The sequence below is a fragment of the Choristoneura fumiferana genome, chromosome 21 (assembly GCF_025370935.1).
Source record: "Choristoneura fumiferana chromosome 21, NRCan_CFum_1, whole genome shotgun sequence".
NCBI lineage: Eukaryota > Metazoa > Arthropoda > Insecta > Lepidoptera > Tortricidae > Choristoneura > Choristoneura fumiferana.
In genome coordinates this window covers 5,226,020-5,246,818 of record NC_133492.1, presented here as the reverse complement: position 1 = coordinate 5,246,818, position 20,799 = coordinate 5,226,020, and the positions used below count along the sequence as shown (strand labels likewise).

General features: G+C 39.2%; 1 protein-coding gene across 1 annotated transcript in view; it reads left to right on the top strand.

Annotated features, from left to right (window-relative positions):
- Nucleotides 1-20,799, top strand: part of Syt4 (Synaptotagmin 4) — a 47,808-nt gene that overhangs the window by 21,024 nt on the left and 5,985 nt on the right. The window contains exons 2-8 of the mRNA XM_074103876.1: nucleotides 8,501-8,626; nucleotides 9,249-9,439; nucleotides 10,047-10,198; nucleotides 18,869-19,003; nucleotides 19,636-19,749; nucleotides 20,069-20,180; nucleotides 20,499-20,626. Of these exons, the coding sequence (XP_073959977.1) occupies nucleotides 8,501-8,626; nucleotides 9,249-9,439; nucleotides 10,047-10,198; nucleotides 18,869-19,003; nucleotides 19,636-19,749; nucleotides 20,069-20,180; nucleotides 20,499-20,626 (958 nt within the window). The remainder of the gene's footprint in view (nucleotides 1-8,500; nucleotides 8,627-9,248; nucleotides 9,440-10,046; nucleotides 10,199-18,868; nucleotides 19,004-19,635; nucleotides 19,750-20,068; nucleotides 20,181-20,498; nucleotides 20,627-20,799) is intronic.

Genomic DNA, 20,799 nt, shown 5'->3' with positions numbered 1-20,799 from the left:
TGCGCTATCTCGACTCTTAATAATCCAAGTTAAAGACGCCTCAAGCATGGTGCTTTTAAAAAAAATCTGCCTGTAATAAAGACCATATATCACGGAGAACAGATGGCAATTCGGGCTGAAAAGCGCTCGAATGGAGACCGCGAATTGGCAAACGCAGCGTATTACGTCCAGCAACGAGATGGACGCATGACCTGGTTAAAGCCGCAGGTTCACGATGGATGCAAGCTGCTTTCAACTGTTGAAACTTGAGGTCTGTGGTGGAGGCCTATGTTCAACAGTATTACGGCGGCGCACTACGGCCGATATTTGTAAAATCTTCTTGTTTATTTTAAACATTAAACACCCTGGCTACTTTTGATATTGTGTATATTTTGTATATTTTAATATTATTCTATATTTCTTTGTGTCTGTGTTGTCGTACGAGTACACACTTAATTCTTGGCTACCTATTCAAGTTATTATGAATAAAATAATAAATAAATAAATTATAAACTTTGTTGCAACTCTAGTTTCCTTCAAGTGATATGATGAAGATGATGATGATTATGAATAAAATGTTTGTAATGCAAGTCACTCCGAGCGACGGGATCGATCTGTTCTAACCTTCTGCCCTCGGATCCGGGTTAGCCACGTGCCCTTGCTCGACTGAGATAACGTGCCCTTAAAACAAAAGAAAGCAAAACAAAAGACGAATAATCCTTTACATTTAGTGGAGGCACATGGGGTTCCTTATCAGAAAAACACGCCTTAGCGAAAGGAACACATAATTCAGTGTGATATTAATTAATTTCAGCTCATTTAGACTTCAAGTGCCTGCCAAGCACCACCAAAATGTTCCTGCGCTCCGACTTCTGACCGGAGGGTGTGGTGTTCCGTCGTTTTAGGGTAGCGACGAATTCAATATCCAAAAATCCCAAATTACTTTGTGTACGTCTTTTTGCGTTTTCTTTTGTATAATTTGAATTTATTTACAGCGCATTGGTTTTTACTGTAATGCTGCAATTTTTAAGTGACAAATAAATTGCATTGAATATGCACCGTTTGAATACATAGAGAACTTTGTATTAGTGATTGGTTACAGAATAGATATGCGATCTAGTAGCGAACATGAATGTTGCTATACCCTTATAGGGTCCATGTTTGTACTGGGTACAATTGAGAACATCTTGTAAATTCATGGTTGCAATGAAGAGATGAATTGATGATGATGAATATGAGATGCGTATAGATTGCCGGGACATAGCAATCGACCACTAAAACGAATGAGGAATCTATACCCTCAAATCCATACTAATATTATAAATGCGAAAGTGTGTGTGTTTGTATGTTTATATGTTTGTATGCTTATAGACCAATAAACTGTTTTACCCACACTTTGGGCGTTTCCTGCGTTTCCAAAAAATCGCACTTCCAACAAGATATTTCACGGTTTAATAGGTTAAACTTACGTAGGATGTCTTCATGAACACCATCTATTAAATTACAGAAAAAACATGTTTACTTACAAAAATCTGCAATGGTTTGAAAAATGTCGCGGACAGATTAGTGTGGATAAAAAGTTGATTAGCCCTTATTTATCCGTCTTTCACATCGAAACGGAGCGACGGATCGACATGATTTTTGGCATAGTTCATAGCGCAGCTCCAGAATCAAGGCTACTTTTAATCCCGGAAAAATGCACAGGTCCCGAGGGAACAGCGCGCGATAACCGAATTCCACGCGGGCGAAGCCGCAGGCAAAAGCTAGTTTGGACATAAATGAGCTACGTAGATCCGTGTGAGCGCGTCGTCAACACTTAGGTTACTTTGACCAGGTCGTCATCCACCACATCTCCTGTTACCAACGTTTGTAGGATTTGGCACGTCCGATACTTTGTATCCCCACGTCTACATGTCAAACAAGTTTGCCCAATTACCTTCTGAACATTGTAGCAAGTATTAAAGCTCTGATCTATACTCTCACGCAAGTTCACAGCGCAGCTCCAAGAATCAAGGCAATATACATGTGTAAAAAACTTAATTAGAGTCCCTCTTACGCATGTACGTATATAATAACGTATCCGATTAATAACGTAAAACCTTATTAAAAATTGTTACGCTTAGCTTAGCATAACAATAAAATGCGTAACTGTTGAAAAGCATAACGTTTAAAATTTAATTTTGTTTTTCATGTACACGCCCATAGAAACTGACATGAGCTTCTATGGGTGTGTTGTGTACCTAGATGAAAAACAGGGTCGGCATTTCCATGTCAGTATTATTCGGCCCGGTAAAGAGTTACCTGTCAAAACGATCGAGTCAAAGACACATAAATTCTTTTTTAAAGTTTTTTGTTCTGGGCTATGGAACAACCCGTAACCGACCGGACTCGTAAACTGTCGGTAAAGAAAACTCTTTAATTTTTTTTTAATTAATTGATGTTACCAATGCTACTTAAAAATCTGATATTTTTTTCTGTTAATTAGAAAGGTTATTGATATAAAAAGTTCAAGCGTTTCTAAATTTTTCAGACATTCCCCACTCTCGCAATCTGTTCTGACATGGTGTGGGACGCCTGTCAATAATAATTATCATATACTTAAGTTCATTCAGTACCACGCGTAGGTATCACTCGTTATGCGTCAGACTCTAAGAATAAACCTCATACGGAGAAGAACTTTTTGCTTAAAGGTATAGTCGATGAGGTAAGTAAGTGCTTCATCATTTTTATGACATTTCCTCCATCAAAATAAAACTCCGGAAGTGAAATTAGACTTTGATTTTTTAAACCACACAACTGGCAGGTGGTGGGACCTTGTGCAAGGTCCGCCCGGATTGCTACCACCATCTTGCTCGCTAATCCTGTCGTGAAGCAGCAGTGCTTGCGATGTTGTGTTTCGGCGTGGAGAGTACGACAGCCGGTGAAATTACTGGCACTTGAGGTTTCCCATGTTAGGCCTCTAGGTTGGCAACGCATCTGCAAATACCCCTGGTGTTGCAGATGTTTATGGGCGGTGGTGATCTTTTACCATCAGGAGACCCACTTGCTCGTTTGCCATCCAGTCGAATAAAAAAAACATTGAACCTTAGGGTGGTAATTTCGTTGACTATACTTTAATACTAGAATAAGCCGTGGGGTACCCTAGTAGTTTGAGTTTGATCTACGGTCTCTCAATCAGAGGGTCATGGGTTCAAGCTCAGATCCCTCCTCTGAGTTTTTCCTTTTTTATATATTTAAAACTGACTCGAATTGACTTGGTGGTAAGTGTAGATCAGGCTAAATATGTTATCTTACCGGTTCCGCAACAATTTTTGAACACAAAACTAGTTAGGTACAGTCGAGTTCATAAACTTGTGAGCAAAAATTTAAAAATATCTGAACACGCTTTTACGCCGTTAACAATAAAGTCGTGTGCAGATATTTTTGATTAAATTTTTGCTCACAACTTTATGGACTCGACTGTACCTACTTATGTGTAAAATCATCGTGAATCACCTGCACACACTTGTGAAATAATCATTGGTGTATGAAGTTCCCGATCCGCGCAGAGCTAGTGCCTGTAAACTACGACCTTAAAATACTTACGCGTCAAACACATAACCGTCCTTTTTCGCAGTCGGGTAAAAAGACAAATAATAATGAAAACTAAAACAAATGATCCGAAAATGCTAGCAGCGTTCGGATCTTTGAATTGCTAGGCTAATTCTTTTTCCGAGGAAGCTACCAGCTCTTTGGTCCTCTGTGACGTCTACTAGCCTCTATAAAATATATAACGAACCAGATTGTCTTTATTCGACTTCCACTCGTTCTCGTTACGTAATAAATAAATAAGGTTACAAAGAAAAACAGTGTTCACCAAGAATCACAAAGTCTGTATCGAAATCACAATCAGAATATTTAATGAAAGAAACTTCACGAAATGCGAACAACAGAATCCGCCTGGGATAGAAGCTTACATAATCAACGTTAAGCCCAATTTCAGACGTAGTTTCATTACGTATTTTGTGAATATTTCATTAATAAAGAGCCTTGTTAAACGCTCCGATACATCAATTAGTAATTAGGTAATTGTACGTTAATAATAAATTTACAAACCCTAACGAACCTGTATATTAGGGAAATACACGTAGGTAATTGTTAGGTCCTACGGGACGTTAAATAAAATCGTGGACTGTAAATTAAGGCTGGTTTAATAGCCGTCTAATAACAATCGATAGTATAATTAATTTTGAAACAGATTAAAATAAAATAGAAGATCGTCCAACGGCGGTGGAGATCGTATGGCGAGTGTCGCTGTGGAGCGACGATCGTGACGTCGCCGTACGCCTCGTCCCGTGCGCAAGTTAAGCCGGTTTTCAACATAGATATTAAATGACAGTTTTCTTTACAGGCTTTATTGCTTGAAATAAAAAAAATGTTTTACAGGTTTAACTAACTACTGAAAGTTGTTAAGATTTGACATAGCCAACAGAGCTCTCACATATAGGGTTCCGTAGTACCTTCTAGTTAAGATATAGCTAAACATCATAAAATATTACTTTCCTTGCTTGACAACTTGTTGAAAATTTCAAGTGGTTACTGCATGTTTAAGTTTTGATGGGACTAATAACTTCGCTACCCGGCGGTAGATGGCGGTGTACGTCTTTTGTGTTGGGGTAACGGCACGGTAACGGTATGTCATTTTAAAAACCATACTGGCTCAATAGTAGCTCTTTCATAGCTTTATTTGCGGTAGGACGGATACTTAACCCCTTGCCGAGCGGCCTGTCTGGCAGCTCGCCCTCTCCGGTAAACTGTTAAAGCCATCTGAGGCCAACAGCACAGCACGATCGAGAAAAACAATCAGTAAGAGAATACGCATCACGGTTCTATTGAAAAATTACTATCCGAGAGCGCATAATAAAGTTCGCCTTTCGTTCAATCTCAAGGTGCCCTGTGGCAGGATAGAACCTTCAAAACGTATGTTTCAAAAGTACTCACCTAAACTTTCTCGAGGTCTCTGAACAAGGGCAAATCCTTATTATCATCTTATAAATATATATCGGGAAATATTCGGCGTGGAGGATAATACGATCACCGTCAATAGAACCACAGTGCACGAAGGTTATGCGGCTATTGGATTATCTAGCACCACTTGTATCGCCGAATGCCGCACTGATGTGTGCTTGGGTAAAAGTTACGCCAATATTGTCAATAGTCTTGTTTTGTCTTGTTGTGCTGTTATGTTATTTACGGAACTGCTGATAAGTTAGCCCCAAAAGAAGTCTGATTTTAAAGTACTTTTCTCAAAAAATGGCCGTAAAAGTTGACATTATCCTTTACATATTAGAAGGTAAAGCATAGTTCATGGTCAGCGAAAAATTAAAAAGTTAAAAGAGATTGCTGGCTCGCTAGCTTGATAATAATGTACAAATTCCATTATTGTCGAGTCTCAAACTTTTTAAAAAGTTCAAACGGCACAATACGTATAAGTACAGCCAACTCAAATGGCCGGTATTTGGTTGGAACTCCGGACGTTTTTTTATTGGGTCTGAAACAGCTTGTGGTGTTTTTAGTAGAAAAATACACCTGCAGTTTTTTTAATGAAAAAAGGTGGGAAAGCATAAAAAATATTGGACTAAAATTAAATGTTATACATAATGTATTTTGAGAAAAAGTTTATGCTAATTTAGAATTATTCACCATTTTTAGGAAAAGCTTTATATTAGTCTCGGCTGGAACAGCAATTGCTGCCTTCGTATTATATAAATGGACTCGCAAGCTCGTCCGTTTAGTACTCATACTCAGCCCGCAGTTGCCTACTCCATGCCACAACAGGAGTCTACTATTGTTGTTTGAATGGATCAATAGAATTATTCACAATCAAACACATCAGTATGGCGATTGCTCGGCAATACACAAATATTGACGTCACGCCACTGGTTAACAGTTACATTTTAACACTATTTAGCTATGGTTTATCAGTTAAAAAACTCGAAGTTAAAAGTCAACTCTGGTCCGCGTAAGCCCGCCTAAATTATACTGTCGTTCCCGCTACGTGAATACGTGGAACTCGTAGCTCGCCTACGCCGTAGCAAATTCGTAGCACGTAGTATTAATAATGTTATATCCAACTGTGGGTATTCTCAACAGTGAACGATACTAGCTCCTTTTTTAGGTTTATTTTTAGATCTTTTATTACATGAAGCAAGCGTGTGTCGATTGATGGTAAGAAAGGAATAATAGGCTAATACGCAATGAACTAAAAACAGTTATTTTGCTCACACCCGCGACCTTATGATAGCTACATCTATGCAACAAATGTGTATACATGCAGCTCCTCCACTTCCATACTGTAATACGCAATTTGATTCTATTGTCTCCTTATTCAAATGAAAATTTTATTCAATTATTTAGTAACCCATTGACATATTTTGTTGTCATTTTAATTGATGTGGTTTTTATTTTGATCATATTTTTATTGTAATTTAATTCTTATTAACGATATTTTTGTGAATCCCTTATATTTTTGACATATCTGAAATGTGACGTGTATCTTTCATAAATACAAATTTATCAATTTATGTATATGTTTTTTCTTTTTTAATTTAATCCGTACCTGGATAGAATAGGCCAGGCTCATAAGAATATGTCATTTGTTTTATATATTTATTTATCAAATCTGTTCAGTTGTTTTACTGACATTCGCTACATTTGTGCACACCGCCTATAAGTAATTAACACGTCACATACGTCACACACACGTAAAAAAAGTAAAGCGTTAATTAGTACAAGAAACGAGAATCTGGAGGGTGACCGGTAAGCGTGGATGAATATACCAAGTTAGTGTTCTTCCACCCTGTATCACTTTTGCGTCAAGAACATGACATTATTATATACTTATATAATTCAAACATAAAATACAAATATATTCATATATATTCAAATTATAATTCATAAGTACATACATTAATGCTCACCCACGCTTCCATGTCAGCCAATTCGTCAGAAATGTTCCCTTATTCCATATTCTCATCCCGAGGAAGGTAAAGTGCCTTTTCCAGGAGTATTTATATTTGCTGGCAAACATTTTTATGACATGAAATGAATTGTGGGCGCTTAATGCTGGAAAGGCCGACGAGATTGAAATTTGCCGTTTATTTAGGTAATTTTACAGGGATGGAGAATTTTGAACTTGGGCTTTTGTTGAAGGAGTAGGACGGACGGAAGGAGTAGACAGACAATGCGTAATTTACTTACAGCATCTAAGCAAATGAGTTAAGTAAAGTGTAGTAGCTGACGATAGAACTTTTATGAAGAGTATAAATGGGACGCGAACTATACCTAAAGCCATGTATTTTTATTTTTACAAGTTTTTTAATGTGGTGGTAGGACCTTGTGCAAGGTCCGCCCGGATTGCTACCACCATCTTGCTCGCTAATCCTGCCGTGAAGCAGCAGTGCTTGCACTGTTGTGTTTCGGCGTGGAGACTAAGACAGCCGGTGTCAATTGTAATCTAGTAGTGAAATTCTGATGGTTCGGCCACTATCGTCTCCGCAGGCCGAAACTCCACAACAGTTAATGGCATATTTTGAACACGAAACTACCGTGAGACTCGCTTATAAAAAACATTACTTAACTCATTTAAAATGAGTTAATGGCATAATTGGATGCATGAGAACGCATGTATAGTGAACAAAAAGTACAATCAGTCGAAAAAAGGTTAAATACATTGTTTTTTTTTTCATTCAAATATTTTTCAGCTAGTCTAAGCTGTAGTCTACGGACTACTCGAGAGTTATATATTAGGAGATTGAAGAAAACGGTTTCTAGAAGGAGTGCCATCGAGAGCTTATCGATTCTTCTCATTATTGGTTCTAAAAGTATATTTAAAACTTACTATGAAAGTAAAATGTAATGCTACCGAAGTTATTGAAGAAGTTTTTGATACTGTGCGCAATAAAAATATATTTTTAGAACTATTTTAGGTACAAAATCCGAGAAACAACTTGTGATATGTAAAATCATACGTGGGAGGTTGCTAGTGTAATAAATAAAATACGCCGGCTTTCAGGGGCGTGAGTTTATGGAAAAACTTTGCTACTTACGTCACAAAAAGTGGCAATTTTCCCAGAGTTGACTTTCTTTATTAACCGAATTCATTCACATTCGTTTATATTAGGTATGGCTTTCATAACTTTATACTTAGCGTTGTATTATAATAGCTGTTGTCAGAACTTTGTTGGAATCCCGCGGTATTTCTCGATAAAAAATAGCCTGTGCTGATGTCTCATCATCATCATCATCTGGAAGACGTCCACTGCAGAACAAAGACCTCCCCCTTAGGACGCTTAAATGAACAACTTGCGTCCGCTGGTCTAACAACATTTCTGACGCTCCGTGTATGGCACACGACAGCGAGGGGCATAGTCCCATACCTTTCAATACAAATAATATATTTTCGCCTGACGCGTTTCTATTCCGGCCATGGTATGGCACGGTGTAGTTGACAGAGACCTTATGATTGTTTGTATTGTTGCAGCGGGCGAATGGCACGGCGCCGCGTTCTGGGTGGTGGTGTGCGGGGCGGCGGCACTGGCGCTAGCCGCGCTCGCCGGCGTGGCCTGCTGGCTCGCCAAGCGGCGCAGCGCACTCGCGCACAAGCTGGGTAAGTCATCATCATCATCCCAGCCTATACAGGGTGGCCCATTTAGATCGATCAGCCCAATGCAGGGAATGTCCAATACAATAACTATAATGCACGAATTTAATACTATTTAGCTACTAAGAATTCTTCGAAGGCAAGAGAGCTGCGGTTTTCTTCTGGATTTGGCCAGAGCTCTCTCTAAATTTATAAATACGAAAGTTTGTAAGTTTGTTTATTTGTTACCTCATTACGTCTAAACCGCTGTATCGATTTAAATGAAATTTGTTATACAAATAGCTTTAGTCCCGGGGGCAGGGCATAGGACAATTTTTATTCCGGGTAATTGCGTAGTCCCCGCGGGATAGCGATAAAAGAATTCTACACGGACGGAGTCGCGGGCAACAGCTAGTATAAAATAATAGATACTGGAATCGAGCTTAAGTTACCAGATACGCACGCACCCCCAATAAAGTGTTTTTTTTATAAGTACATAAAACTTAAAATTCGTATCGCACCGTCTCTCTCACTTTCGACAATATAAGCGTAGGACGGCAAGATACGAAGTTCGAATTTTGCACTTTGTACTCGTATAGGGCCAGTGATTGACCCCTATCTCAGCTGATTTGCATCTATTGTATGTCAGGAGGCAAGCGCGGTCCAGACAAGGCGCTGGTGTTCCAGCCGCCGCGGCGCGCCACGGCCGTGCGCTCGCCCGGCTCGGCCACGCACTACCTGCGCAAGTCGCCGTCGCCCACAGCGCCCGCGCCCGCGCCCGCGCCGCCCGCCGCCGCCTCGCCGCAGCCCGCGTCCGCGCCCGCGCCGCCGCAGCTGCCGGTAAGGAACAGACTGTGTCCCAGGTGACAAGGCACGGTGTTCCAGCCGCCGCGGCGCGCCACGCTGTAAGAACACACACAAATCACTCAAACCAATCCATCACCACCACCACACTACACTGACGCGTTTCGAACTCAACCAGAGCTCATCTTCAGAGCCACAAACTTTCACCATGCTACAGAGCTTTTTATTCGGGTACATTGGGTACCTACGACGCTGCGATTGGTTGCAAATTGAACGACGTCATGCCCTGTAACTGCATTATGATATTTTACTTTCGGTAATCTTACAAATTTGAAAACTATTGCAAACGTAAATAAAAAAATAAAATAAAGTTGGAAAACCCCTGGCTTTGTCACTTTCAAGTTCAATATCTCAAAAATGGCTGACCGATTTTGATAAAACATATCTAAGAACCATCGCTAGAAAACCTGCTTTCAAATAAAAAACCGCATTCAAATCGGTCCACCCATTTTAAGAGCTACGGTGCCACAAACAGACACACATAGCGGTCAAACTTATAACACCCCTCTTTTTGCGGCGGGGGTTAAAAACAGTTGCGTTTACAACAATTATTAAGATTGAAACTATTATAAATGTTCCGTAGTCGTCGGGAGCCACGAGCCCGCACTCGCCGACGGCGCCCGAGCCGGCCCCGCTCAGCAAGGAGTTGGCCGATGCCACCGCTACCGAGAAGATCAAGCCCATCGACTCCGATACCAGCGAGGGCAAGCTTGGCGACCTGCACTTTAAACTACGGTCAGTACACTAAAACTAAAAACCGGCCAAGAGCGTGTCGGACACGCCCAAAATAGGGTTCCGTAGCCATTACGAAAAAAATAAGTAATATTTTTCTAAGGATTTCGTATTTTATACGGAATCTTCCAAGTTTAGGTATATTTTATACCTTAGGCTGCTATTTACTCTTAAACTACTAATAATTCTCAAGCAAACTTAGCCGTTATAGTTTTCCTTGAAAGTTTGATACATTTACTACCATTCCGAATTTTTTCAAAATTTTCCACCCACCACTTTAGAAAAATTGTAATCTTAAATTGTAATCCTACTTATTAGTAATAATAATAATAATATAAATATCAAGGGACAATTCACACCATTGACCTAGTCCCAAAGTAAGCTTAGCAAGCTTGTGTTATGGTACTAAGCAACGGATAAATATAATTATATAGATAGATACATACTTAAATACATATTAAACACCCAAGACCGAGAACAAACATTCGTATTTTCATACAAATATCTGCCCGACACGGAATCGAACCGGGACCTCAAGCTTCGTAGTCAGGTTCTCTAACCACTATGCCATCTGGTCGTCTAAATTAATTAGTAGGATTACAATTTTAAGATTCAATTTTTACTTAATATTATTACTTATTTTTACTTATTTTTTACTTATTTTATTTTTACTTATTTTTTTTTTTAATAAATACGAAGTTTGTGTGTGTGTATGTTTATTACTCCTTCACGCTAAAACGGCTGGACTTTGGATGAAATTTGATACGTAGCTAGTCCATCTAAATGGACGTCTGGAATAACACATAGGCTACTTTCTATCCCGATATTATAGGGATAAATCTTGAAATTTCTACGGCTGGGCTTAAAGTCTGGAAATTTTGAAGTTTTTATTTTGTTCTTAATACAACGCCTCAATGAAGACCACAAATACCACGATATCATCATCCCAGCCTATATACGTCCCACTGCTGGGCACAGGCCTCCTCTCAGAACAAGAGGGCTTGGACCATAGTTCCCACGCGGGCCCAGTGCGGATTGGGAACTTCACACACACCATTGAATTGCTTCGCAGGTTTGTGCAGGTTTCTCACGATGTTTTCCTTCACCGCAAAGCTCGTGGTAAATTTCAAATGTAATAAATACCACGATATAAGATTTGGGAATTCCCAGGAGAATATTGTAAAATCCCGGAATTTAAATTGTAACTACCAGATCGAATAATTTACGCGTGCGAAGCCTAAAAAAGCCTAAACTCTAGTTAAAATAAAATACACCTAACTTTTTACTAATGGAGGAGTAATTTACAATAGTGTGAAGCTATAACTGTAAAGGTACAGATTTGTAACAACGATTGAAACCTACATTACAACGATACGAAGAAGGCTATTGTACATGTACAATGATATTTGCTTTACCCTCATACCCTGATAAATTGTGAGTCGTTCTCATATTTACATTAAATCGGAAGTTCTACGCATGTCGGAGAGCTAAAGGTCACCTACTTTCATCTCGTACGAGCATTACTGCGTGGTAACTGTATCTTTCCGTTATATATTTACGAGAGGTAGTCACATTTCAAAGGTCAAGTGAGACGTGCATTTTTATAAAACTTTATGTAGCTTTGTTGTAGTTTACAGAAATATACGTATAGATGGGATACGACTATATAAATTCTTGAAGAGAGGAATAAGCTAGTCGGTAGATTAAATGGAGCGTTCATTGGCGTAATAAACTAAACAATATTTATTTTTCCATTCTTATTTACACATGCACACACCCAATGGTATGTTTTACGTAAGCACAATAAAACAAATTAAAAATACTAAAACTGCTTGTGTATAATACTTATATTGTAACTCATATTTTGCCAACTTAAATAATTTGGGAGAGATAATTATGTTCATTATGCTGTTGTATGTTGGATGAGTAATAACAACAATACACACATTATAGCGACTTTTTATAGGAACCATATGAAACTTACATACTAGTGGTTAATTTCAAAAGTAGCTTTATAATGTTCGACCATGTTTATTTACTTTATTTTATTCCTTTTTATTTATTTATCTTTTTATTCAATGATGTCATTTTACCTATCGTCGGTGATACAGCAATACCGCGTAGTTAGCATTTTCCATAAGGTATAATTTTGACTGTCAGAACACTACAATGTTAGTACTGTTAGTGCAGTGAAAATTATACCTTATGGAAAATGCTAGTTACGCGGTATTATAGCTGTATCACCAACGCTATGTCAACATATCCATTCCAATAACACAGCTGCTTCTTGATTGCTTTTTTTTCATTCCGATCAATCACTGACGGCCACGAAGATGGATCACGGGACACACACAACGTACATTCCAGTTAAAATAGATTCCATACCAGAACCAATACAAAAGTAAACGATTTACGCACATTGCTGAATGAAATGAAACTTATCCGCGAAAACAACACGAAAATACTGCTAAGCCATCTATCTTGCCATGTATTTGGTCTGTAAAAAGGTAAGGTGCTTAAATTGTATGGCCAAAATGTTGAAACTTATACGATAATTATATTCACTCAGTTTTCTCCAAGGTCCTCCCTTTTAGCTTCAATTATTTATCACAATAAGTATTCGCAGCATTAATTATTTATGTATTGAATTGTGCGTCGAAATTATTTTCCACGCATAATTCACTTTTTACGCAAAAACCACGTTTATAGCTAGCTTTACTGCCAATTTAGGTTTTCTTAACAGGTAGGTAGGTACTGATACCACGAGATTATGGATCCTATCATATTCCAAGCCGAAATAGAAAAACATTCCCTCGCAATGAAACAGGCAAAACAAACAAACAGAGCGAAAATACAAACTGAAACATGGATGCACAGAAAAACCAGAAAGAGACCAGCGCTGGGAATCGAACCCAGGTCCTCAGCATTCCGTGCTGCGTGCCAAACCCCTACACCACCACTGGAGAGAAGTACAGACACGAATTTCTCCTATGCACACATATCTCAGGTTGCTTTTTTCTACTACGCTACTTAAACAGCAGCACTAGCGACATCTATGTTTCGCTCTCATCGAGAGACGTAACACCCTTTCGGAACTAACCGCTCACCCAGACAAGAGATGTCGCTACTAAGCAATCAAATTATTAATTATTACGGGATGACCGTAAAAGTAACAAATTTGGAATTGAAATAAAAAATACAAAAATACTCCAAATAACCAATCATAAACAAACAGAGATCAAATTTAAAGCTTATAGTCTTATTTACGCTTTTAAAAGCTATTGACTGCAGTTCCATTCTATCGATGGGAATCTATCGAAGCCCACTCGCAACCTACGCGGGGCTATACTTAGTGCGTCACGCTCATTACTTTTAATGACCTGTCTGGAATAAGGGGTAAAGTTACTGGAAAACAAGGAAACAAGAAATGTGCTGTACGATGGTTTTATTGCCGTCTCAATCTGATTAGACGTAGGAAGATACCATACTATATTATTACTTAGCTTCACACGTGTAAATAAATCATTGGTTCCTCCCAATTGAGTTGATATACCGGGATTTTACTAAATTCTATTCTAGCCTTTATTGGCGTTGCGTTATAAACAACAGCCCAAAGAACGATAGGCAAATAGATATGGAACCTAGCCTCATCACACATACGATTATAACGTATGTAGATGTATTGACAACAGCATTTGCTATAATTGTTATTACTCGTAGGACTAGGACCACTATAGTCAGTGAAGGCTGGGAGAATTTACATATTTTATGATGAGATATTTTTTTAAAACACAAAAATAATGACTTGTAAGCTCCTATAACTATTTGAGGGTTAATAACTCGCTTCTTCGAGGATTTTGAAGTTTGTCCCCATAGTAGAAAAGTACCAGGGCGACCGAGCTTCACTTGGGCTAAAACTCGATAACAAGCGTTTTCCCAGAGAAGAAATACCTAGCTAGATCGATTTATCATCCCCGAAAACCCAAATACCCCCGAACCAAAATACCCCCGAAAACCAAAATAACCCCGAATACCAAACTTCATCGAAATCGTTGGAGCAGTTTCCAAAATTCTGATTATATTTAAGTATATATACAAGAATTGCTCGTTTGAAGGTATTAGATTAAGCTTTCACGTGATATGCATGAGATTTGTTTTGGGTATGGATACCAATTTGCCCATCATTCCATGACTTTATACATACTCAGCTGAAGAAACCCGATCCCGTGGGAATACCGGTATAATAGTAGCTTATGTGTTAATCCAGGTGACCAGCTTACTTTTCCAATTAGTTTTTAAATTAAATATATCATGCAATGTTTAGTTTAAGTTAGGTCGGTATCTCCATAATTCTTCCAGACCAATTTCAAGTTGACAAATAAAATTTAAGCCCTTATTAAAATAAACCTTCAATATGTCCCGAGCTAGCGATAAAACTTTTATAGCCACGACGTTGAGAGGAATAGTCTGCCAACTTGACATAGTTATACCCGTGGCGCTACCTGTCCGTACGTGACTGGGAAAACTGTATGCAGTGAGGTTAGTTTTTAATTTGGCCACCAGCATATGTAAGTTGGTTGGGACTGAAAGTTCGTATATCTTTACGACACCTGAAAGAAATGACGAAGAACGCTTAATCGGAGCGTAAGTAATTCGAAACCCTGAGTTTTGACCACAATCTCGATAAATTATTTACTAAAAAAGTTTCACTCTAGCATCACTCCTAACCTAACAAATAAAGATTGTACCTATGTTCCGCCCACTTTTAATGGTCAGATCTGATTGACTGGTTTGGTACATGTAGTTATATATATCTGAGTACAAATATTTTTAACGAGCAAAAAATCAATACAATCCTAACAAAAAAAGGAACATGTATGACCTAAAATACCTACGGCAGTAACACTCGCTCAAGTATTTAGTCAACATAATATTACAATAAAACAGTAATTGTTCAAATAAATGTTACGACTATCTTAACGGCACTAAACTAAAACGTTAAGTATTTACGTGTCTGGCTTTTAAAGACTACGAGTAACTGTGTTGAGTTATTTACCTACCATTAAATAAAACGTAGAAAACTGTTATTATAGGTACATGTCTTAGACGCGTTTTTTTGCGGCAAGTTTATTTATTTATTTTATTATTTTAAGAACACATACAGTCGTACATTAATGAGTATACAGGTAAAGTTATGAAGTACTCTTAATTTTACTGCAGAATTAACAGTGAGGGAATAGACTACCTAATGAGCTAATTAGGGCGTGTTATGAAAATTATTATCAGTATTTTGTTTTTCGAAGCGTAACTAAGCAATTCAGTTTAGCTTATTTAATTGTATACTCATCGCAATTAAGGAATAAACTGGGCTGTATCAAAAAAGGTCGGAATTAAATGTTTGAGCTAAACTGAGAACAACTGTAATAGGTATTTGTTTTTGTAAGACTGCTTAGATTGAATTCATTATTAGCACGCGAAAAATGAAACTGTACCACTACCGTGCGTTTACAGTGACGTACTCGATAGCGACGGCGTAAATTATTTGTAGAGGCGCTGTGCCCTTAGCGTAATTTTCGGTTACAAAATCAAAATATGCAAACACGAACATCGCAAACGTTCCGCGTGTCCTTACTAGGTACTGGCACAATTCGAAATATTCGAATTTCCAAAATAAACTTTGTGCAAAACAAAATCTGGTTTAGAATATTTCGGATTGTGTCAGCTTAATTATTCTAAGCGTGCGTTATTAGTTATTATTAACATTATCATTATAATTGTGTTGTGCTTTAATTACAGCTGTCATCTGTCTGACTGAATAGGTACTTTGTGACAGCAAAATGTTTGTTCTTTTTACCAAATTTCAAATATTTCATTAATTACTGATTTTACTTTTTTGTATGCAGATAACAAGTAAATTTCCCTCGCCCAATGACTGACGAATAGACATTTTAACCTGGTTTAGAATAACGTCCCTTAGGAGAGTCACCGTACCTACAAATACCTACGCCTCCAGTTTTCAACCCCTCAACAAGCTTAGTGGGCAATGCAAATCCCTTAAATTGTGAATACGTTAGGAAAGAAAGTCAAGGTTAAAAGGTCGTCTTGAGGATGAACGGTTACCTACTTGATGGACAGGTTTTTAGAGTCCAGTAGACAATATGATGATAACTAACCCTTTTAGTTTTGTTGTCTCTGTCTGCTGTCTGTTTATCCGAATGTCACGGGCAATTTAAAGGTGAATTTTTCCGTGAATCACATCATATTTTAGTAATTAAAATACGAAACGAAATTGAGGAGAAGCACACCATGTACATACAAGCGAGTCTTTAAAAATTATATTAAAGGCGTCTCTAATACTCTCCAACTTTTCAGTTGAGGTATCAAGAATAAATGAAAAAGAACACAGTTCGCTATAAATATATACAGGTACCTATGAATAACGGAAATTGATAAAAAATAAGTTTCTGTAAAAAGGACGTATCCACTATGATGTTCCTATACTCGATTTATTTTAACGTTTGAAACTTAACGGTACAATTTGGACACGTTTTTAAATGAAACAAGGAAACTATTTTAAATTGTGTTAATTTCTATGATAAAAACATAATAAATGTACATGTACGTATTTTTAGTCCGTTGGTGTTCGAAATACCGAGAAATGTGTAATTTGACCGTTAATTCAAACCTTAAATTAAACGGAGTATAGGCAGGCTGATAAACTTTTGTGTTTATTATTTTGACTACAGAACCCTTCGGTAAACCTGACACCACACATACTTGGCCGAATATTTCTCACTGTTGTAAATTTCATGGACTGAAAGCCGACTATAAGAGCTTACTTTTGCCTCCGTTTCAAGACAGAAAGAAAGCTAAAGCTTTATTTACTTACGATAGATCGTAAAACTGTCAGCCTGCAGGGGAACAAATAGGGTAAATAATAATGTTTATTGTCACAATATTTGGATTCAATCCACTGCCTTAGTTTTGTGATGTATTAGTCTGGAATCAAGATAAAAACTTAATCGGGGAAATGTTCTTACCGAACAGGAAAAAACAATTCTAACGCGATTTGATACTATACTGCTACACTTCAGGCTACTCGAGACCATGGCCGCTAATTACGAAGTAATTACAAGTAGGTACAATGACTCGTGCGTTCTTTATTTCGATGTAAAAACACAGTACTTTGTTTCTTCAACTTCTTTTGCTACCCATAGTCCTATACCTACCTATATCATGCATTACCTACGGTCGAGAAATTTTCTGAGCAAAAAAAAACCGTACTGGATATGAGAAAGTATTGTAATAAAAACTAAACACCGGTGAGTTGCCAGACGGCTGAGTCTGCCATATTGTATTTTTCCGACTTTATTACTGCGACACACGTCATATTGGATCCTGAAGCATCTAATTAAAGCAGAGAACATTTTTGTTTGTTCGCTGTTGTAGTTATTGATATTTCGTTACATTCAGGTACCTATTGTTCTCGAACAATAGGTGGTGATTTAGAAAAAACATACCTATATTGTTATACTATGTAGATTTTTCTGGGATACATTAGAAAGGACCATTGAAGGTGTTCAAAGATCATTCTCTCGTGAATTTTTTAAAGTTATCTTCTATTTGTAGGTTCCATCAAATTACCGGCTGCTTTCAAATGTTTCATTAGGAACTACTTATAAGACTTGGTTCTTATAAGAATTAGGTACCTATCAAAATGAGTACTTGTTAGAATTATACTTTACTTCACAAGTCACACGTGTTTACTTACACGCCGTTAGAGTCCCGCCACCATGTGAACTTCACTTGCTTCATGATGAGAGCGCCGAACAAAGAACTAAGTACCTATTGCTTTTTTAGTTTTTTTTTTTCAAGGAGTAGGCGACGGTTTTGCGGCAGGCTAAAGGTGATTTTCCACCGGCGAGGCGAGACGAGAATTGAAATTTGTATGGCTGGCGGCGCCCGCGGCGACCCGCGGCGGCTCGCGGCTGGCGCGCGAGAATGCATACAAATTTCAATTCTCGCCTCGTCTCGTCGCGCCTCGCCGGTGGAAAATCACCATAATTAACTGGCACCTCGGCGAGAATGCGTCACGTGTTGTAAACTTAAGAGTCCCCCTCAAGCAACACTACGGATCATAACGCAACTTTGCAACTATAATGAGAGCAGCCATTACGATGTTTATAATTAGTTTTCGTTCATATTCTAATGTAACAGAATCTCGTTAATTTTAAGTTTTGTATGAGAAATGGAAATTCATTTATTACTAAAACTAATTTATAAACATCGTAATGGCTGCTCTCATTATATTTGCAAAGTTACGTTTTGATCCGTAGTGTTGCTTGTAAATTAGAACGAAAGTACGTTTTGTATGGGAACGCGAGCTTGAGGGGGACTCTTAACGACTTTATGTATCGTATTTTAAATATACTATATACTTAGGTACAATTATAAAAATACATAAAAAAGTCAAACTAAAAACCATCACTCCGCGTCGTAGCTACCCGGCTGAAATCAAAGGTGCCCATAACCCAGTTGCATTGCCCCGCTGTATGGCCAGCGCTAACTATCTGCCGAAACAAGTACCACCCGGAGCGGATCGCGGATGGACCTAATTGCCTAAAACTAAAACAAACTTAAAGTAAAACTGTCAACTAATTTTGCCTTTTGCAGCTACGAGAATGAGAAGAGCGCTCTGGTGGTGTCGGTGGTGTCGTGCCAGGGGCTGCCGGGGCGCGAGCCGGCCGGGCCCGACCCGTACGTCAAGCTGCAGCTGCTGCCCGACAAGCAGCACAAGGTCAAGACCAGGTCGGTAGCTCCAAGGAGACCCACACGAGGTTTCTCTCTTGCCCATTCGTGCAACTCGAGGTACTCCTATAGGAGGTTCCCCTCTTGCCCATTAGTGTAGCTCGAGGGACTTCCACACGAAGATCCCCTCTTGCCCTTAGTGTAGCTCGAGGGACTCCCACACGAGGTTCCTTTCTTGGCCATTAATATAAGTAGCTTGAGGGACTCCAACACGAGGTTTCCCTCTTGACCATTAGTGTAGCTCGAGGGACTCCTACACGAGGTTCCCCTTTTGCTCATTAGTGCAGCTTCGTATGCTGTGTCAGTGAATTATATATTTTTAGGGTTCCGTAGGTAACCAAAATGGCAAAAACTGAATTCTTATAGATTCTTCTTGTCTTTCTGTCTGTCTGTTCGTCCATTCCATCCGCGGCTTTGCTCAATGACCATCAGTGCTAAAAACCTGTATAATTTTCCACGGATATATGTAGCAACTATTCCAAAAAAATGGTATCCTATCTCATCTTATTACTTACGGGACACCTTGTATATAGAACCTCTTTTGTACATAAAATTCTTCTTCTACACACGAACCTACTAGGGAGCTTTACTTGTTCATGCCAACCTAATATCCTTCAACATGTTTATTGCAGGGTGGTGCGCAAGACCCGCTGCCCGGTGTACGACGAGGATTTCACGTTCTACGGACTCGCGCCGCACCAGCTCAGTGCTATCACGCTACATTTCGTGGTCCTCAGCTTTGATAGGTATGGATCACTACTTTGTATTTGATGTTGTCAGGGTTGCATGTTCCTCCACTGTTGGCCCTTTGGAAAAGCTCAGAGTCACGTAATAAGCTATCAAGAGAGCCTATGTTAAGCGGCAAGCGCAGCGTAGGACATCCACCAACGAGATGGAATGGACGGATGACCTGGTAAAAGCCTCGGGTCCAACCGAAGCAACTGGAGGTCTATGGGGGAGGTCTCTAAATGTCCAACAGTGGACGTCTTCCGGCTGATGATGATGTTGATATAAAATGAAAGCTCTTCGCCTTCAGTTGGACATGATTGTACGGTCGCCTTGCAGATACTCCCGCGACGAGATAATCGGCGAGGTGGTGGCGCCGCTGTCGGCGCTGCAGCTGCAGAGCGGCGAGGCCATGGCGCTCTGCCGCGAGGTGCAGCCGCGCAGCCTCAAGGTCAGCCTCACAATATTAACCATGGAACAGATCCCATATCACACAATAGTTCTACTTTCCTGCATTTTTAAGGCATGAAAAATATTTATTAACACACAATATAGGGATACAGTAAATAAAAAAGTCTGAAAAAAATAACTAAATTTAACTTATTCTAAACCTACTACATGTTTACTGCATTCTTGCAGTTAAATAGGACCACTTCCGCAGTCCAGGGTTAAAAAAACGTAAATCCACGGGTTAGGGATGACAGTCCCATTTTGAGACTACAAATCCTAGCAGTTAACTCTGGATTGAGTGTAGTGTTCGCGTGGGCAGATGCTGCGCGTGGGACGCGGCGAGGTGCTGGTGTCGCTGTGCTGGCAGCCGGCCGCCGCGCGCCTCACCGTCGTGCTGCTCAAAGCACGCAACCTGCCCAAGATGGACGTCACCGGCCTGGCCGACCCGTGAGTACACAACAATACGTCTTATGCATATCCTCCGCTCGAAGCAGGCTCACCCCCCCGGAGCATACCGAAATAAAACCACACGACTACGCTCTGAAGATGATTCCCTGCCTGGCACCCACCACAGGATATGACCACAGTGAGGCCCCAAGTCCCAGCGACGGCCATAATTG